General features: G+C 42.5%; 1 protein-coding gene across 1 annotated transcript; it reads right to left on the reverse strand.

The window, feature by feature from the left end:
- Window positions 1-978: 978 nt before the first annotated feature.
- On the reverse strand, window positions 979-15,402 carry UBAP1 (ubiquitin associated protein 1; the record flags this gene model as incomplete). Its single annotated transcript, XM_009584634.1, has 6 exons — window positions 15,369-15,402; window positions 10,662-10,786; window positions 7,186-8,115; window positions 3,204-3,239; window positions 2,551-2,748; window positions 979-1,080 (listed from the first exon to the last, which is right to left on the reverse strand). Coding segments are annotated over exons 1-6 (1,425 nt in total), but the record flags the coding sequence as incomplete, so codon positions are not given.
- Between the last annotated feature and the right edge of the window lie 4,670 nt (window positions 15,403-20,072).

Genomic DNA, 20,072 nt, shown 5'->3' on the forward strand with positions numbered 1-20,072 from the left:
GAAATTTAACTCTATCCCAGACGAAACCATGACACTGTGTACGATACTACCAACATCAACCACAAATCCTCCCTGAGCTTTGAAAAAAATAAAGTGGCAAGAAGAGAATCAGCTCATCAGACTTATGAACCCTCTGCCATTTACAGTGCCTCCGCTCCATTCCAAGGGAAAGAAAAAAAAACAAAAACAAGCAAGCAGATTGAAATGGGGAATCAGGAGATCAGTCATTTCCAATTTTGGGGTTAAGCCCCTATCAAATGTGTTTCCTGAACTCAGTTACTTCTCCCATCTTGACACTGTTGTTCCTCTGTTTACAAGCTCATCATTAAGTCCAAGAAAGGCAGGAAGGCATATATATGTCTGGGAGGGTTGGGCTGCACCTCTAAAGATTTCATATAATAACTTGGCACACCACAGGCTGGCAGACTTTAAAAGATCCTGATGTCCTCTGCCCTGACTACCCACTCCTGCCACTATACCTTTGGTGCTGGTAGAGCAGCCAGACAATGAACCAGACCCCAAACCCCGTATTTTCTGGCTTCTTCCAGAGCAAGTCCTAGCCCAATTGGCTGAGCAGCCAGGCAGATGCGTTTGTACAAGGGAGAAAATTCATGGCCAGAGGAGGCTGGCAGGGTTCAAAAGATAATTTGCTGCTTCTGAAATTAACTGTCTCTGTACCAAGCACCTCGCCCACAAAGAACTCTGGGTTCAAAACATTACAACCAGAATAAGCAAGGTCTTTAAAAAATCCTGTCCCCATAAAAATGCATGCAAGTGAGAGTGATAAAACAATGCAAAAGAACTCTAATGCTTTAACACGTATTTGCTTTATCACTGCAAGGATGTCCTTTGGCAGTCAGTTTTAGAAACAAGGCAGCACTACCAAGAAAGCCAGAATATTACATCAGCCAGAGGAACTGCTGCTGAATTCCCGATCACGGCGCATTCTCTCTACTGCTTAGCACGTTGCGCCCTCACCTTCTCCTCTGAACACTGGTGCATTTCCAAAGCTGCTTCAACAAGAAGTGGATCAAAGCCCTTCTCACAAAGCTGTCCATGTGCAAACAGGTAATCCAAAACCTGTGGGAAATGAAGAAAAGAAACTAAGTTTGCAGAGTGGCATTCGCAGCACGCGGTTGAATACCATCTCTGTACTTGCAGAGGGGCTAAGCACGACTCTACTCAAGGCTTCACCAGGGATCGAGGTGAAGTCCTTCCTAGTAGAGTTGAGACGCTCTTTATGCAAGAGCTTCTTCAGAGAAAACAGACCAGCCCTTCTGTCCTCCTGTGCTGTCCCACCAGCTCTGAACGTCATCTTCCACTATAATCAAAACAGTCTCAGAAGCCTATCTTTAGCCTTCCGTGCCTGATCACTGAGCAGAAGGCAGTTGTTTAATTGTGCTTTTTATACTACAAGTTTTTAAAATGAAACTGTAGGTCCAGCAATCAAGATGCATCAGCTTTTAGCTTCCTCTCAGACAGCTGCAAGAGCTGATGCAATCTAAAAGCAGTCAGCCTTTTAAGATCAACTCAGCATACTGGCGAGTGAGCTGCAAATCCCAGCTCACACACCCAGACACCACTGCCAAATTTCTTATCCATCCTCAGCTTTGGGAGGTACAGGGAAAAGTCAGATAGGTAATGGTATGAAGGCGAAAGAACGCAGCCTGCAAATATAGCAGGATTTAAAACCACCCTCCTAAGGGCCTCTTTTTCCATTTGGTACTACAGTTCACTGCAGCGCACAGCTTAAACCACTCTCGATGCGTAGGTAGTGGGCAAACAGATCAGCTCCACCAGCAGAAGTCACTGGGACACTCCTCCTCCCCAGAGAGTCCTGCCAGGCGATGCTCTAGACAGCACACAGCCTGCCTAGGGTCAGCACAGAAAACTTGGCCACGCTCTCCCCGCTTTAAAATGTTTGTTTGACGCGGATCCAAGGCCCAGAACCACGCTTCACCCTGCAGCGCTTTATGCTATGTGACCTGGTTTTAGCAAGCGTTTGAGGCAACACATGAGGCAGGAAGCACCACAACCAGAGCACACAAAAGAAAGTCGGTCAGTGATGCCTTGCAAGAGCCTTTCAGGGCTGTCGTAAGCCTGCAGGGGCCAATCTCTCTACAAAGAGAGACGTTAGCATCGTAAACCGTGCTCAGAACAGGGGAAGTTGGCTGTTTTTTTGTCACATGGCACTAAGCATGCCGTAGAGCCACACTAAGCTTCCTTCAGATGGTTTTGTGGCTCCTGGGAAGACCCAGTACCTCTCCCAGCTTCACATGGAGCTAAAGGCTTATCCCAAGCTCGGTGCAGCTCTGACCCAGCACTCAAGCAGTCTCTCATCAGAAACATGCACAGCCACCCTTTTCTTTGGTTTTGGGAGCCTTTACTGCCAAGTGACAACTTCTCTAGTGGTTAATATCGCAGCAGCTACAGGCTGGAACCCCGTTAGAATAAAAGTATTCCCTTCTATCCATTTTGCAAACCCAAGGTTGTTTCTCAGCAGAATCAGCATCCAATCAAGGGTCTCCTTCCCATTGCACAATCTCTTACCTGGTCTATGTTCTGTCCCTTCTTCTTCATGGCTTTCAGGACATTCTCAGGCGAGTACCCCATGTTGACGACCGTCTCTACGCACTGCCTCTCGCTAGCGGAGAGGATCTGCTGTAGTTCAGGAGCAGGGCCACCCGACCGCTTTGTGCAGCTGGTGGTGTTGGGCACTTTAGACACTGCGAAATTTTGGTGCGTTACCTAAAGGGGAAAACCCAGAGGCTGAGGTAATAGTCATCTTCTGCATCCCCACATCTGGTTTCTGGCTAGTGCAGAACCAGGATATCCCATGTAATTAATCCAAGAGGCTTTCTAGACTACCCTTGGGAGGTTACTCACTGTTAGGATGAAACCAAGCAGTGCACGTAGTCTGACTCCCACCATACTCTTTTTACCCTCAAAACAACAAACAACCTGGATTCTTCGCAATATACCCTCTCCTACTGGTGGACGAAAACCTTTCAATACCCAACCTTTGCAACAGTGAAGGTCCTTATGATATAGCCAAACCCTGTACCTCAGAGGAAGCATGGAGATTGCTTCCTTCACCCCAAGTTTACTTGTCACCTATGATTTTTTGTACTCAAAGGAACACTACTTCTGGAGATTTTCAGAAACGTGATCCAGTGCAAGCACACAAGTATTTGGGAACTTACCACAGGGATTTCTGTTTCCTTGTAGTCTGCATGTACCTGTTGGACAACACACGAATAAGATGACTATAAACATCATGCACTAGTGAGCAGAATTTGCTATAGCTGAGGGAGAAGGGTTTTATAGGAGAGATCTGTGAATAAGTCTACAATACTAGAGAGACTTGTGGTCTGATCAGGCTTCCACATGTGAGATGCAGACATTATGCAGTTGTGTGTAGTTACAGAATAGCCATCATAAGGATCGTTTCTTCTCTCAGCACTCTATAAATGGATTATGCTCCCAGAAGGATGTGTGGCCCCTCACAATAATTGTAAGCTTTTTTATTCTGTCACTGTGACTGCTACATGTTCATACAGCTCAGTGTAACATGCTGGCTCCTGTTCAGCTCTTGACCCAGTGCTACACAGCCTGAACGATAGTGATAATTTTGAAGTCATTCTCTAGAGACTTCTCTTGACTTTTTGACCATGGGAAGGGCTAAGAGAAACATATACCCCTTTTCTACTCTCAAAGCACTGCATTTCATACACCATATATATGCAATGTTGCACACTGGCTAAAAAGAGCATGTCATTTTTCTACCAATATCCAATGCTTGGTCCCATTCCCACCAAAAAGGCTGGGTAACGTTCTCTGCTGTACACCTGCTCCATTTCTGCAGAACCAGGCTGCCAGAGGGCAGAACCAACCCACCACCTTATACTACTTCACCCAAGATAGCAGCAGTGCAAAGGCAGAACTTTGCCCCACCAAATCTGCACGTTTCAATTCATCCATTTAAAAGTCTTCCTGCATTTTAAATAGAATTAGAAAAGACTGCAAGAAATCACTCTGGACCAAGAGCCTCAGTTTTTTGCATTTCTTGATACTTACTATGCCAACATGGATTGCTTGAAAGCTTGTCCACTTCTTTCAGAAAGGCCTTCTTTGGGCCCAAACTAAACAACAAAAAACTGTTTATAGAAAAACAGTTCTGAGAAAAATCTATTAGGATTTTGACAAATTCCATTCATTTGCAAAAAAGAAAAAAAAAAACAAACCACCACCAAGGACATTTTGTTCTGCATTTCCGACCATTTTCATCTCCAAGGTAAGAATTTCTCTTCTAGGAGACAAAGCCTGAGAGATCATATTCAGTCTGATGGACTGGTTTACCCAATAACCTCTCCTCATGGTGGTATAGGGGTTCAAAGCTCTTCGCACACACCCTCTCCAGGCACTTTTGCCAGAGCAAAAAGCACTAGAATATGGGATACACTGAAATGAGGGTCTGGACTAGCCCTGAAATCAGCTGGCTACCAAATTGAAGAATGATGCTTTGTTATTGATGCTGCAGCCAGGAAAACCAGAACTGGTTCTGACACCAGAGATTCAAGAGTCTGGGAAAACCAACTCCTCCTCCTCAATTGACTTGAGCTTGACAACCTGTGCTTGTGGTCAGTGACTTCCAGTGGAGGAGGGAAACATCTAAAGGAATTGCAGGGGACGAAGCCAGAACTTGTCACTCAGCAGCCATGCTCCCTTATGTCTCAAACTTGCATTTCAGTGCCCTTCCAGAAGCAGACATGCAGTGCTTTCAGTATGCACTTGCACACTGTGCCTACTTTTAGGGACTTCATATAGAGGCCGGGAGCCCTGCCTACAGCTGGTGTGCCCACACACATCACACTACTGCAGCGGTATATATTCTGAATGGTCCCCCAGGAGTGCCCCATTTTCCCGTAACCAGAGATCTCTCTAAATAAAATGCATCATACTAGTCAGGTCTCTGACCAGCTTTGTTTAATTCCAACCTGTTGTCTTCACTAGCCATTTCTCCCTCTGCCAATGCTGCACGAAGCAAACCAGTGAGCTTCAAAAAAAGAGGAGAGGGGACCACCCAGGACAGAACCAGTGCAGCCTCAGAGAAATCACAGGTTCATTTCCATCCAAAAAATCCTAGATCCAATTCACTGGTAAAGCATAAACTCCAGCAGTAGCTCCGAATCCAAAGTTACAATTTCTAGTCTTGTGAGAAAGAAAAAAAAAAAAAAAAGAAAAAAATCACTGTGGAGTACACTAGGACATATAACTGTCCCACGGCTTTCTAAAAAGGACAGGCTTATTCTTGTGTAATCTTGCAGAAAAGGGACATATGACCCTTCCGCTCCCAGCCACAGGGATGACTGTGACTTCCTTCTATCATTTTCATACTCTGAGGATTTTTGTTACATTTACTTCAATACTTTTGTTGCATTTACTTCAATTTCTTGCAGCTCAGCTGTTATTCTCCAGCCACTGGGACCATACTGTGGAAACATGGAACAAGTATAGTCTGGTGTCTTGGAATTTAAACAGAAAGAACTAGTTCTGTCGGCATACCTATTTCTTGGTTTGCTACTTCCAAAGCAGAAATAGTTTCAAATGAAGATCTTTATTACTTCCCCTATAAGCCTGTTTGTTTATCAGTTTGTATCTTCCCTTACAGCATTCTCAAGAATACACCTTCCCTCTTGATCTTTAATAAGTTTTAATCCAGCATAGAGATTTGAATAGTTAGAGCGAAAATTTGGCCATCTGAACGCCCATCTATCTAGTTGTAAGTGACCTTTCATGTTAATTCCTAGAGATGTGTCATGTGTCATACTTCGAGGTTTCACCTCTGAGCTACATACGATCATATAATCGCATCTCAAACCCGTGATCTGTAGCAGTAAGCAGTTTTCAGCACATTGCCGCTTCTGCCAAAGTTTACTGTATTAATTTGTTCTAGTGATCAATAAACAGCTGTTCTGCTGTGCTTTGACAAATACACTAGTTGCCAGAATATTGTATTTCGCAATTAATAGTGCATTTACCTAAGCCTGAAAAGAAGTGAAAGAACAACGGGAGAGAAGCAGTGTCACTTGTTTCAGAGCACATGGTGTCACACAAAAAACTACAGTATGCCAGTAAGATCACAGAACCTCTGAAGCACTGCTTACATTGGACAGAAGAAACCAGATTATTTTAGAGCCAGCTAGAGGATTTGACTATACAGCTTTCACTAGGCTTCATGAGTATTGGTGTCCAGATCTTAGGTTCTTTGGGAAAAAGCCCACAAGCTTACACAAATCTCTGCTCTTATTCACAAAGAGACAAAGACAACAGCTTGCGTGAAGTTAAGTGTCCTCAAAGTAATTTTAAAACTTGCTACAAGTTTGAGGAAATGAAGCATCAACCTCCCGTCTCAGAGCAACCAGCTGTAACACTAGCGATCTGAGATGATCTGATGATCTTCAAGACTGGTTTTGGTAACCACCAAGCAAACCTTCCACCCTCCTTCACAAGGAAGAAGGTAAATACCAGATTTCAGACTACCATCATTTTCTTCCTTTTAAAGATTAGATTTTAAAAGGATCTCAGGAAGGGAAAAAAAAAAAAAAAAAAAAAGAAGATGACGACACACTTATTTCACTGCAGGTCAATTGCAAGTACTTCTTTCTTTCCTGAATGACACAGCACATCTGTGTTTTTTAATCTATTATTGCTTCTATTCCTTGAAAAGCCTGCATTTCCCATTATTTCCAGCAAATAAATAAGCAAGCCGAGGAACAAATCTAGAGGAGCTTTAACTCAAAACCTAATAGCTCTTCAGAACCTGATATATCTCAGTTGTTTAAGACAGAATGCAGGACCATACAAAGAAGATATCTTACACGCTTAGCTCAAAGGTGTGCAACTATGAACAACAAGAGCTGAAAAGCTGAAAGAAAAATCACCAGAACTGGTCTAAAAATATCGTATTTTGGGGAAACTTGCAGAGTAAAAATCTGAGGTTCAGAACTGCCAGCATGAAGACCTGTTGGATTGATGAATTTGCCCTGTAAATTAAGAGGATCTACACATCACTCCCATTAAACGAAACTAAAACCATTGCCACAGGACATTTTAGAAGCAACATTTGCCTCCGCACCTCCACATCTCCCCAGCAACCCCAATTCTAATCCACTGCATGTTTACCGTAGTCGCTGTGCTTTGAGATGATTCTTCTTCTGTACAAACTGTCGACACAGCCAGGGAAGGCAGCCTGGATGAAGAGGATAATGTTGATGTCTCCATGCCACTGTCCTCATTTAGAGCGGAAAGACCAACCATATGGTGTCCATTCAGTTCACTGGCTTTACTCTGAGCACAGGTCTGCAAAGAGCTGAGCAAAGTGCCATTGCGGAGACAGGAGGTACTGTGGAAAGTGCTTGTGAGCTTTGATGATTTTTGATCACTCTCATCGGAGTCAAGTTTAGGAAAGGACAGGGATTTGATATTGCTCACTGAAGTGATAGGGGACAGGGACACTTTGGAAGACAGGGACATCTTTTCACAGTTTCCCAACTGCGGTAAAGTGATAAAGCCATTGGGTTTGTGAAGGGGCTTGAAGTCCAGCGTGGCCCTTTCTATGGATGCCAGAACTTCCTCATCTTGCAACACAGACTCAGACCCACCTTTGGGCAAAGTATTATCTAACAGCTGGGCAACAATTGGCCCAGTAGTACCGACATGAATTTCAAGAATATTTTTTAACTCCTCCTTATCATCGATAGTTTTTAATTCCAGTTTGTCAAATGGGTCTTCTTCACATTCAAAATCAGCTGGGTTGAAGTCTGCTTTTGGACGAGTTGGACTGAGAACCTTTTGCTTCACAGCGCTGCTGTTGGCTGGCGTGGGAGTAAGAATATTATTGTGCTGCAGGCTAGCGAGGATGGGGTTTATAGGAGGGGGCATGGCCTCAGGGCAAGGTCCCTCTGAGAACCCCATTTTGCTGCTGTCCTCTGGAGCTGCTTTTGAGTTCGCTAGTGCTTCTTCTGCCTTGCGTTCAGCTTCTCTCTGGGCAGCCTGAATTTTTTTGATATCTTCAGCCCACTCAATTGTTTTCTTTTCCAGTGAGAAGTCATACTGACAGGGGGTGGATGGGAGAGGAGAAAAAAAAAGATAAATTATAAGGATCATAGCCACTACCTCTAAAAGCAACATAAGTAACATAGAATAAGAGCTACAAGAATTACCACAGACAGGCATCATTTTTTTCCCCAGCATCTCTTGTAACGTACAGACTGGCAAGCTAGAAGACAGCAGAAGTAGTACATTTTGCCTCCAGCAGCAAAACCTGTCTATAGTCTGGATTAGAATGTCATATTTTGCCTCCTTGCTACATTTAGTTTTGCTTTAGAGCTACTGATGTCCCAAGAGCAGTTTCACAGCCCTCCCACCCTCTCCCCCCAAGACAATGGATGTAGCAAGGGGAAATCTAATGCGTTACTAAATGGGCAGTCATACCCAGATCTGGCACCACTGAACTACCACAGATCTGTCCACAAGTTATTCAAGACTACGGCAGAGTATTTTTTCATCCAAAGACCAACACGGTATTACTCAGTTCCCCCTAAAAGATTCCTAATGGACTGGATATTAGAGTTTTACACCCACTAGTTTAAGAGGTATTGGTACTCTTACCCCAGTGCCAACAGCTCACCAGCCAAAGGGGGTATACTGGCTACACTGATGATAACTACGTGCAGCAGCAGATTTTGCTGCAGTTACTGGCATGACAGGATCCCACAAGCTTTTCTCATTTAACGTAAGTTCCTTCAGGGCCAGGTTCCCACAGGAAGGCATTTGTAAGCTACTCACTACCAGTTTACTGGCTGTAAACTGGTGTGGCTTGGTTGAGAGGACAAAATTCTGAACAGACTAAATCTACTTAAAGCTTTAATATCTTATGAAGAATGAACAGCCTCAAACGCTCTTTAAATAACCACAAAATGTTCAGAGAACACAGCCTACAAGTTAAGTCCAGGGTGTAACCTACCTGTGACTCACAAGAAGTTATAAGATATCCTTGCCAGAATAATGGCACATAACCAAACAGGAGTGCTCCTGCCATGGGACTGCTAGGTCATACAAATTCCTAGCTCTAAAGAGCAACAAGCCACCAAGGCTTGCTAGGCTTCTACTGGGCTTTTCTGGGACTCGCTATGTGTTGTGTCACATCCCATCCTACAGTGGGCTCCAGTGAGATCCTGGAGACCTGTTGTCTAAACTGTATTAACAGTTTTCCCTTCCCTTAGCTCTAAGACTCCAAGAGGTGCGATATACAATTTATCAGCAAGGTGACTTTGAAAAACAACTCACTGGCAGAAGAGCTGGGCACTACTCATTAAACATTCTTTGCTATTTGAGCAGAGCTATCGCAGTTTTGTGTGTGTATACATGTATATGGTCATATATGGCCAAAATTGACCAAAGCCGTGTATTTTTTTATATTTAAAAAATGGGGGGTATTTATATAAAAATATATGGCTTTAGTTAATTTTGCTTCCCTGCACTTTTTTTTAAACAGCTCTCACTACAGCTGTAAAAAAGTCAAATTGCACTGCGAGATACATAGTCTACATAGTCACATCATATTACGCAAAGCATTGCAATCCAATCAGGCATACTATACTTGAGCCTCAGCTTGGCAGGAAAATGGAGACATAGCACGATGAAGCCAGCAATAGGACATTAGAGTCTCCTTTAGCTCTCTCACACCAGCTTAACTGGGTGGAAATATGTCTATTAGGACAATCAGGTAGTCATTTAATGGTTACAATGAAAAAGCCATGATGTAGGGTAATAGGGTAATATGCAGGGCAGGAAAAAAAAAAAGGGGAAAAAAAGGCAGAACCATCTACAGCAATCTCTCACAGCTGAAGTGAAAACAATCATCAATTTGGACTGACCAAGGAAAATCATGGATCCAAATAAGAAAACATAGTTCAATTAGACTTCCTGTATCACAACCTGCATTTGGAGATTAGATTTTCAACAGTTATGCTAAAGCAATTGATTTTATGCTACCAAGAGTTTATGGTAACAGAGACATGCTCCTCAAAGACCTGGAAGCTATCCATACCAAGCTGTAACCTGCTTGCCCTATAGCTGCAAAAGAAGTCCCACTCAGAACTACACAGAAAACAAAGAACTGGAAATTTATTTCTTCATTCCACCACTGTGAGAACCCATAAAATATGGTCATAGAAACACTTGTTACCCTCAAACAAGATTCTGCAAGTATGCCATCGCGTAGGTGTATCAGTTCTTACCATTTTTCCTCTTAAAAATGCTACTCAAATTTAGTCTGGGTAACATTTAGACCTGTAACTATTACACAAAAGCATTGTACTCTTTTGAAGTATATACACTAAAACAAATGCTATTAGGCTTTTTAAAGTGATAAGAAGTAGAAACTTCTTGCACAGCCTATCATATTTTTATCTTTCTACACGTTCTAACAGATCTTCTGCAACTACTGCCGGGCATACGAAATGACACTACAGGACCAACAAGACTAACATTTGAACACATGTGCAAACTGTCACTACTTGCAATTTACAGCACCACATGTTGGGGGCCAGGAGTGGGGGGGGAAAGAGAGCAGAAAGGCAAAACACATCACTTACCTGGGCTTCTCTGACAAGCTGAGAAGAATCAGGCAAGCAGAAACCAATAGGTAATCCAACCTTCGCTGGGGTTCTGAATTTGTCTCCTATCTTAAATGGGACATCATCAAGATAACTGAAAGGCCCTAAGATCAAAAGCAGAAATTGTATCAAAAAAACTTACAAGTCTAATGCATTCAATGAAGACTCACATTTCTGTATTCGGGAGCTATTTTCTCTCTGCTGCCCTAACTATACCAGGTGACTCAATACAAAGGAAGTTGCTTGATCAGAAACACATTGAATCTGTTTGGACTTCCTTGGGGTTTTTTTGTTTTGGCTTGGTTTTTTTTGTTTTCAAAGTTCTAGCCCATAGCTATTAAAAAACCCCCAAATCCACAACATAACAATCCATCATTTTTTTGTCATATTCAAAACAGGCTTTAAAATGACCCAGCTTTAGAGCAGCTAAGACAAACTAAAATCCAGGTTTTGGCATACAAGTAGGAAGTAACACTTGGACAGAAGTGGTCACAAGGGCAAAGTGGCCCGAAGTCTAGATGCTCCACTTTAACCAAAACACCGTGAAATAGCTCAAGACTATTTAGCATAGCAATTCTCATTTTTGAAACAAGGCAATCTAACTTGATCAGCTGTCTGATTTGTGATCACTCCAGTGAGAGGCCTTAGACTTATTTCATGGTGCCTCCATCTATCCTTTATATCTATCACTTACACATGGTATTTAAAAAGTGTTTTAGGATGAAACTCTTCAGGCATCCTGCAAACTCATGAGGCAGAATCACTCAGAGCTCAATCACCTCCAAGAAGCCAGGCTATAGGTTTGCTTTCCTTGAGCTGCTGTGAAGAAGTATTAGAAAACCCACAAAATAAATTGCACTCAGTTTCTCAATTAACTGAAAGGGGTCTCTTGGACCACTGGTCTAAGCTTTCAGAATTACAGGCAAGGTTTCTGGCTGAGTATACCAATCTGAAGTGTTCCTCTAGCACTCATTTTTAACTTCGCTTTGATTGTTGCAGATCCAAAAAGATATTAGTGGCAATATCTAAGATGGTGTTCAGTGACTAACCTCTTGCTCCGTGAGCTGTGACTTGCCATTTTTATCCGACCCATTTTCATACTCAGATGACAGTTTAAGTACTGTTTGTGTTCCTTCACTGTTGACTCATCTACAACAAGACAGCCACAGGCTCCAAAAGGACAAGCAGCTTTCAAAAACAGGAACATCCTGTTAATTTGGAGTTAAATGTTTATGTGCTGTCATCACTTGAGCTCTCATACTATGCACCACACTGGCTGGTTAGGACACAGGTGGTACTTCCGCCAGCTTTGAAACCATCAGGCTGAGTAATGTACATCCCACCTGCACCACCAGGACAAAAAAAAGCTCCAGGCAGAACATAATAGTATTTTCACTGATCCTTACTGAGAAACACACATTCAAGCACTACACAGCACAGCATCCAGATGGCACCTCACTGGCCACCAACACCACTATTTGCAATACGGCATCCAAATTGTATTCGAGCTGGCAATTTGGGAACCTGGATATGCCAAAGTGTTTGCTTTTGCAGAAATAGCAACTGTGGCAGCCTTTGCATCTAGAGTGGTAAATCATGGCCAGGTCAGAGACAACCAGCTCTCCCGACTGCTCAGAGGCCGGTGTGACGGCTGCTACTATGCCCTGCTTAGTCCCACTGGTACGAGCCCTGCTCTAAGCAGGATGATCCAAGCGAAGCAGGATTACTTCTCTGCATTGATCTCACAGCCCAAATTGCTCAGTATGCAAATACTTGTCTTATTAGACCTACTGACACAGTAAGTGGTAGACATCTCCCCTCACACAGCGGCCACCTTTGCCTGAAACAGATACTAGCCACAGAGGGTACAAGCACACATTGTGGTATTTACATAGCAACACTCTTTGTTTTGGTGCAGTAAAAAAAAAAACCAACCTAAACACACCTAGACTAGATGAGCTGCATTGACAGCTGCCAGTTTAACCTCAGAAGCTAGACTAAGGAATAAAAACCTTCTAGCTTCTTCCCAGTATAATGATTTTTTTAATAATGACCACTGCTATCACCTCATCTTGAATACAACTCTGCTACAAAACCTGCAAGCACACGTTAAGAAACACACCAAATGTTTTAGGACATTTGACAGTAAAAAGTCCTTCTGACGCAAAACGCTGATGCACATAGTATTCACTTTGTTCCACCCCAGTCAGAACAGTACTAGTCTAGCAAAGTTAAAATCTGATCCAGAAAGCCAAGAACCCTTTTCTTTTTGTAAACGGATGAACCTTCTGCCTGAACACACTGATGCGTAAGGGTGCAAATTGTTTTAAATGGCAAATTCTAAAGCAATAAGCAAAACCTACATATAGAAAATATTATGCAAGCCACTGTTTCAATAATCACATGTTCAAGTGAAGCAAAGGTTTTTTTTGAACTGTTATTCAATATGTCTGTTAGCCACTTCATCTTTTTAGCAGTGAAAAGCATACTGAGGAAGTTCTGAGAATAGCCCTGGCAAAACTGTACCTGTCAGTCTGATCTCTGACCCTGCGCACTATATGATATTCCTGGCCCAAGGAAGGGTAAGATTTCTCTCCACTTTAGCGTAATGCGGAAATCACTGGCCAACTCATAGAAGTGTCCTCCAGTTTGGTAGCAAAATGGAAACATTTCAGATAAGACCAGTTAGCAGTTATGAATGGGGAACAGTTTTGAAACCAAGTGGAACTTAATTTTTGTGGTCACACAAACCACACACACATAATTTTCAGAAACTGGAGTTAAAAGCTTTCAAGTTGTGTAGTGACAGTGACAATACAACAATATTAACGTACTGCACTTGGTATAACCCACGTTTGTTGTGCAACAGATGAGAGCTGCATTTCCAGATGCCACTAATTATTAGAACTTAAGCTTGAACTTCCAATTATTCAAGTGACAGGAGAACATTTGAAGTTACACGCTTAGGCATAGTTACAGGTGTATGCTAAGAATACCCTTCAAGACCCGAAAAGGGTTCCTTTCTCTCCACCCATACCTTATATTCTCATCTTCATCTCCATCTGAACACGGTCCTGAGCAACCTGCTCAAGGTGGCTCTGCTTGAGCAGGAGGTTTGGACATGATGATCTCCAGAGGTCCCTTCCAACCTCAATCATTCTGTGATTCAACAGCAGTCCTCTAACTTCCAATAAGCAGCTCAACAGTAAGTACAAGAGATGCATCAACTATGTTGACCAATTTCATCAGCCTGCCAGAGACACTGAGCTGAAGGTAGCTCTTGGGCTAGATACTTTAAAGTAACCCAAAATTCACTTAGTGGGATTAATTCTTAACAACCCTGGAGAATACTGAAACAATTGCCCTGCTGATTTCTTAAGACATAATAAGCCAAGGAAGTTGCTCCACTACTCCTCAGAAACAGTACTGTGACAGTGTCACTGGTGTCATCAGGAACAGAGGGTACACAAACGGGTAGACAAGTAAACCAGCCAGCTTACAGCACCATTTGGTTTCATTTTGTTATTTTGAAGCCAGGAGCATGTTCCACCACACAGTACTGTTTCGAGAAATATTTAAGACAGGTTGAATTCTAGCTTCGAGTAGTGTCTTTGCTAGTCTGGTTTAGGAAGCAGAAGAGAGAAATAAAAACAGACTCCAGAGACAAGCAGTTCAGAGTGTTCACAGAGACCATTCACAGATACAAGAGCAACTCCTGAAGAGATGGCAGCTATCTAATAAAGAAATTAATCGACTTGCAGCAGGATCACTGGGCCACAGCAAAAGGAGACCATCTAAAAATTAAGTTTTGATAGGCCATTTTTATTAATCCTTAACCATGTATGTAAGTGAGGCATTTCTTATTCTGTACTTCAACTTTACACTGGCAAGACTGAATAAAAAGCACAAGGAAAAATGGAATTCCCCAGGACCCTCTTATCTGAAAGATTATCCAGGAAGATCAAGGCTGAGTTTCTAAAAGCAAAGTTTCTATAGCATGAAAAATCATGTTAGAAATTTCACACGAACCTCCCAGTACTGCCTTGAATGATTAGTGATTTGAAGAAGCTACATTACGTACAACAAACTGAACTTTCATGTTCCATAGAAATATTAATCCTCTCAAATTACACCCCACTTTCTAAAAGATAAGCACATATACAGGCAAATAATTTTTATTATACCAGTATCTGCATGACACTATGCATCTCAAATGTAGAAGATACTTTCTTCTTCACTTGCCTGCTGAATAGGAAAAAAATTCACTGCTGAACAAAAAGCAAGCATAGCTCAATGATATATTAAAAGCTTCACTTTCAATCCAACTTCTCATGTGACTTCCATAGAAAGGAGCTACGGATCTAGTGTCCACTTCAGCAAACATCAGATCAGCATCACAACTGCAGTTCAGCTTTGATTTTGAAGGGGGAAGTGGAGGAAGGGGAAGGTATTCTGCCACGAAGGAGCAGGGAACAGTCACAGGCTGAATTTCAGTTTAACCAGAGAACAGGCACAGCATCAGCAAGCAACTATGCAAGAAGGAAGCCAAGGCACTTCATTCCTAACAAAAAACTACTTAGAGGCTAAACAGATTAGTCTCTATGGTCTGTCTACACTGGGACATTAGTCAGCAGCAACAGCAGGATTCATCCTGTTGAAAAGACAAGGATGCCAAATTTCACTTACCATGAGAGTCGGATCCCAACTTCTTAGAAGCCATTTAGAACCTGAAAAACATTTTAAAACAGCTTTAACAACTTTATACATGTAATGACAGTGACATGCAGTTCTACAGAGTCTTATCTCTAGATTATGGGACACTTTGCAGACACTTGCTGTTTTATCCTGTTCCCAAGATAGATAAGCAAACTTATTTTATAGCCTTGAGAATTAACTGAGCAGACAAATAATTTAGCGCGGGATCTGACAATCTAAATGGCAAAATTAAGAAGAAAAACAAAAAAGACAGCCAAGAAGCAGCCAGGTTGATCAGGAAGGCAGAGAGTTCCAGATCACAGCGCTCAGAGGCTGCTGTCCCAGCCCCATGGAGCACACGCTGCCTCCGCTGGCATTAAGAATAGCCCTTCCTGGGGAAATACCACACTGATCCTCTTCAGTTTAATCCCTGCTGCTCTAAAAAAAGATACTATCATATTGGGTATGCAGTCAGTTAGCCAGCGTGGCACTTGTCTAGACACACTAGGTAATGCACGGATAACAATACAGGTATACAATAAATGGTACCATTAGGAAGATATTTTCAGATACACACAAGAAAACAATGCTAACAAGTCCTCCTTCATTGCCCACACAATTTTACTAATAACTTTTAAAATTTGGATGCAAATCCTACATGGCCAACATATTAAACACAGAAGTACCTAGCCAGCTTTTAACCCAGAGCAGGTCTGTCCTGAGAAAAGAGTTGCTTTAGATAAAATAAGCTGTCTAATTAGTTGTCAGCTAAAACCCTGCTCCAGGATGCCTGTGGTGTGTTCAATAACATAACGGGTTCTTTTGCTCGATTAGAAGTACATCACAAGATCTATCTCGAGACACCACAGCATAATTCTTCAAATAACTGAATTGGCAAGTCCTCCTTTGACATTATGCATGACATGCCCTTTGTTTCTGAAGTCCTCCAGCTCATAGACTGAAATGCCCAACAGCCGTTCTTCAAAAACATGAAGTTATCTGGCACACCCCCACCAGCAGCAAACAGTGCTGAAAGCACAAGTTGGAGCAGATCCAACATTCACACCCATCATTCCTCAATCGAGGTCTAACTCTTAGCCTTACTGTTTCCATTGCAGATTCCAACTGCATATGTTAACTTAAAAGAAGGGTGTCATAAGGTGAGGATTACAGACAGCTTAGCTATTCCTCCTGGCAGCTGCCAACATGGCTGGGGTCAGGAAGAGCCAGTTTTAAGTACTTTAGGAAAGCACCTTTGCAAAGGTCCCTTTCAACATTATGTTGAAATCAATAGGTGAACCAACCCTACTGGCCAGCGGGAATTCAACACACAGCTAAAGCCAAAGCTGTATGAAGATTACCTGGGTGCAACCAGACTTCATGAAACACAGCGAGCAGACACTAGGCTATGGGGAAGTGAGTCATGCTGGGCAACTCCAGGCATACCTTGTACATAAAAGCCATGTGTCAACCTGCTCGATGTTTGTCAGGTTCTTCTCAGCACATCTCACCTGTTCTCTCAACATTGGTATTATGTCCAAAACCACTCCACTAAGCCAGAGAACTGGTTTTGGCACTAGCTGACAACTGCTTCTCAGAAGCGAACAAAACACTGAGGCTTCAAAGACGTAAGAAAAAGGAGGGGAAACAGTGCTGAGCCTGCCATCTCAGGAAGGCTGTCAAGGGCAAAGCCACAAGACCGCACAGTATAGTTGCAGGTCAACTACTAGAGCTGAATGGGCTTTACCGGTCCCAGTGCCGCAGAGGAGGAGACCAGACTGTAGACTACAGCACATGAAATAGGCTGCACCTTTCAGACCCGGATCACACTGTCAGACAAGCTGCTACGTTGCTAGTTCCTCTGTATGAGAGTAGCAATTAAAACATCAACTTAATTTGTTATTACTGAAAAAGCCAGGCCACATGTGAAATCATACAGCCTTCGCATACCTCACCAGTCCTCTGTACGTCACCGGAGACTGTGACGCACTGCCTGCAAGCACGTGCTATGGCTGCCCATCGTCCACCACTATTACAGCAGAGCTGAACTAGGGATAAGGCCTCTACACACTTCCTTTAATTTCTCCAAGTTCTTCTTTCTTCGAGTTACTATCTCAGACTGAAAAGCAAGTGCTCCTTTTCCATAGGATTTTAAAACTTCTGATGAGAGGAGGTTATCTCCTCACTTTGGCAACTCATCTGACAAGGAAGTTTTTTCAGTGCAGCACCAGTTATCTACACAAAATACAGTTTATGCTGTCTACCTCATTCACCAGAAACAGCTTACTCCAGACAATACCAACATAAAGGACATTGAAAAGAAAATTCAAAGAGATCTTTTTTAAAATGATAATATACATCCCCTCTCCACCAGGCCATTGCAAGGACATACTAAGTTTACCATCTCCCACACTGACCTTGGGTAACTGAACACTAAGTTACCATGACACTATCAATTTGCTCCAGGGACATTAGTAGCAATGCGTATGAATCCCGCAGAACCAAAGATGTGCACATCTAGTGTCCAGGGAGTTTTGCAGTAGTATATCAGTCTGGAGCTGCATAAAGCCTTGGATGTGTCCTCAGTGTCAAAATACCCTATGTAAGCATAAGTATCTTGCTTTTGTTGGCAATCCTGTAGTAAAATCCTAGTGCAGACCAGGCACCTGCATTAACTTCAAGGTGCAGTGGGAAGAATGATTCCTCTGCCATATGCAACACCTTATTTTAACCACAGAACTAGCTAAGGCACATCAATAGCAAGCTAATCATGAAATGGACTATTTCCAGAGAGACAGTCACACTTCAGATTCAGGAGGCTTTTGAGTTTATATCATACTAGCTCCTCCTGATGCACTGTGAGTGTGCACTTATTGAGATACCATTACTGCAGAAGGCACTGTCAGCGAATAGAATTGTTAAGCACTGCACACTGTAACACTAAAACAGGCTGCCAGCCACATTTCTTCACCTCCTTTCCAAAGATTAATTAAAATAGTGTCTTGTGACTAATCAGATTTGAGAGGCTATTCAGGGACCACTGTTAGAAGCATCTTCTGTTGCTCTGTCCTGCTGGCTGGAAAAAAAAAAATATTTGCAGCCAGTTAGAAGGTTACTGATGTTGCCACTATCTGGGCATTATCTGAACTGTATTTGCTTAGTCAAAGTCGTTACACCGTGCAGTAAAGGTTTGGTTACTTTTATTACCGCTTTTTTAGAAATTGAAAGGACTTGCTCCCAAAGCCTTACACCAAACCAGCTAACGGACCACTGCAGCCCTACCACTGTTGCCTTTGACCTTCAGACTCCAGAACAAGATGCTGAAGGGCATCTGTGGGAACGGCACATGGGGGCACAAATTTTGGTCTGATGCTTTTCTGCACATTTTGAATTGTCAAAGAACATACTCTATACTGCAGGTAAACTTTTTCAACACCTTTCCTGGGCTAGAGAAACAACTTAGTTGCATAGTACTACAAGGTTTTATTACAGCCACCTACAAGCTCTCTTCTGTAGATGTTGACCTCCTTATCCCCATTCCCTCATTCTTGGTTCTGGCTAACCCTCTGAAGAGAAGATCAGGACTACAAGTGCCTAAAAGTTATAAGCAACTTTAATGTCAGCAGCCATTGAAGCAACCTGATGTGAGCTCTTCCCTTCCTGTCTGTGTGTTTCATTTTTCACTTAGTAACACTGAGTCAATAGGGCAACATTCTTAAAACCAGCCAGAGGAACACACTATAGCAGAGCCCAGGACAAGGGCAGAGGACCTCAGAGTGATGAAAGAAGGGCATGGAGGAACAGGGAAACAACCACAACAACAAAAAAACCAACACGAACATTCAGAGACAGAGAAGTGACAAGACAAAACTGATGACAAACAACTGGCACGAAGAGATAGATGACAAGCTGGAAAGGCCTGAAGGAACAGCATAGAGATGACCAAGACAGTCCACCTGGCACGTCACCACTTAAGCCTGAATGACTACTTTGCTGTGCTGCCAGACAAGAAGAAGAACACAAAAGAAGTGTGACTTGGTGCAGTGAAGCAATACCAAAGGGACAGTTTCATCAAGAGATGAGAAAAAAAATTACTACGAAGAGCGATTCATGGTGAGCTGCTGGGAAGTTGGGGTGGTTTTTAGTTATTATTTCCATGTTCTTTCTATTGGTGTTTTCCCTGAAGTTTATATCTACATTCCTTTTCCTCTGAAAGAGCTCTGACTGTCAAGTTGGAAGCATACTACCACTAACAGTACCTGGAACAGTTTTCTCAGTGACAACTCAAGCCAATTTAACTACTTGTCAATAAGAACTGGTCTCTTGTTGCTATATCCCCCAGTTTGGGGTGCAAGTATGTCTAGAATCCAGACCACATGAATTCTCTGAAGTAACTCCCACCTAAGATTCACATAAATGAGAAATGTACTTATTGTGGGTCAGAGGAAACTAAAATGCCTCGAGTTAGCAACCATAATCAAATCAGCACGCCTATGGTTTTCAGAGAAGAGGGACCTGATCTTGCAACTTCCATTTTGCCCGCTAATACACATTGTGTAGTCTAAGTACATGGAACTGAGGATGCATCCATTCACTCTGAAAACTACAAAAAAGACAAAAAAACTTCAAAAAGAAAAGATCATTTTTTCTCCCTATATTACATTCATGAACTACTACGATTTACACTGAGAAACA

Source organism: Fulmarus glacialis, unplaced genomic scaffold (genome assembly GCF_000690835.1).
Source record: "Fulmarus glacialis isolate BGI_N327 unplaced genomic scaffold, ASM69083v1 scaffold17509, whole genome shotgun sequence".
Lineage (NCBI taxonomy): Eukaryota > Metazoa > Chordata > Aves > Procellariiformes > Procellariidae > Fulmarus > Fulmarus glacialis.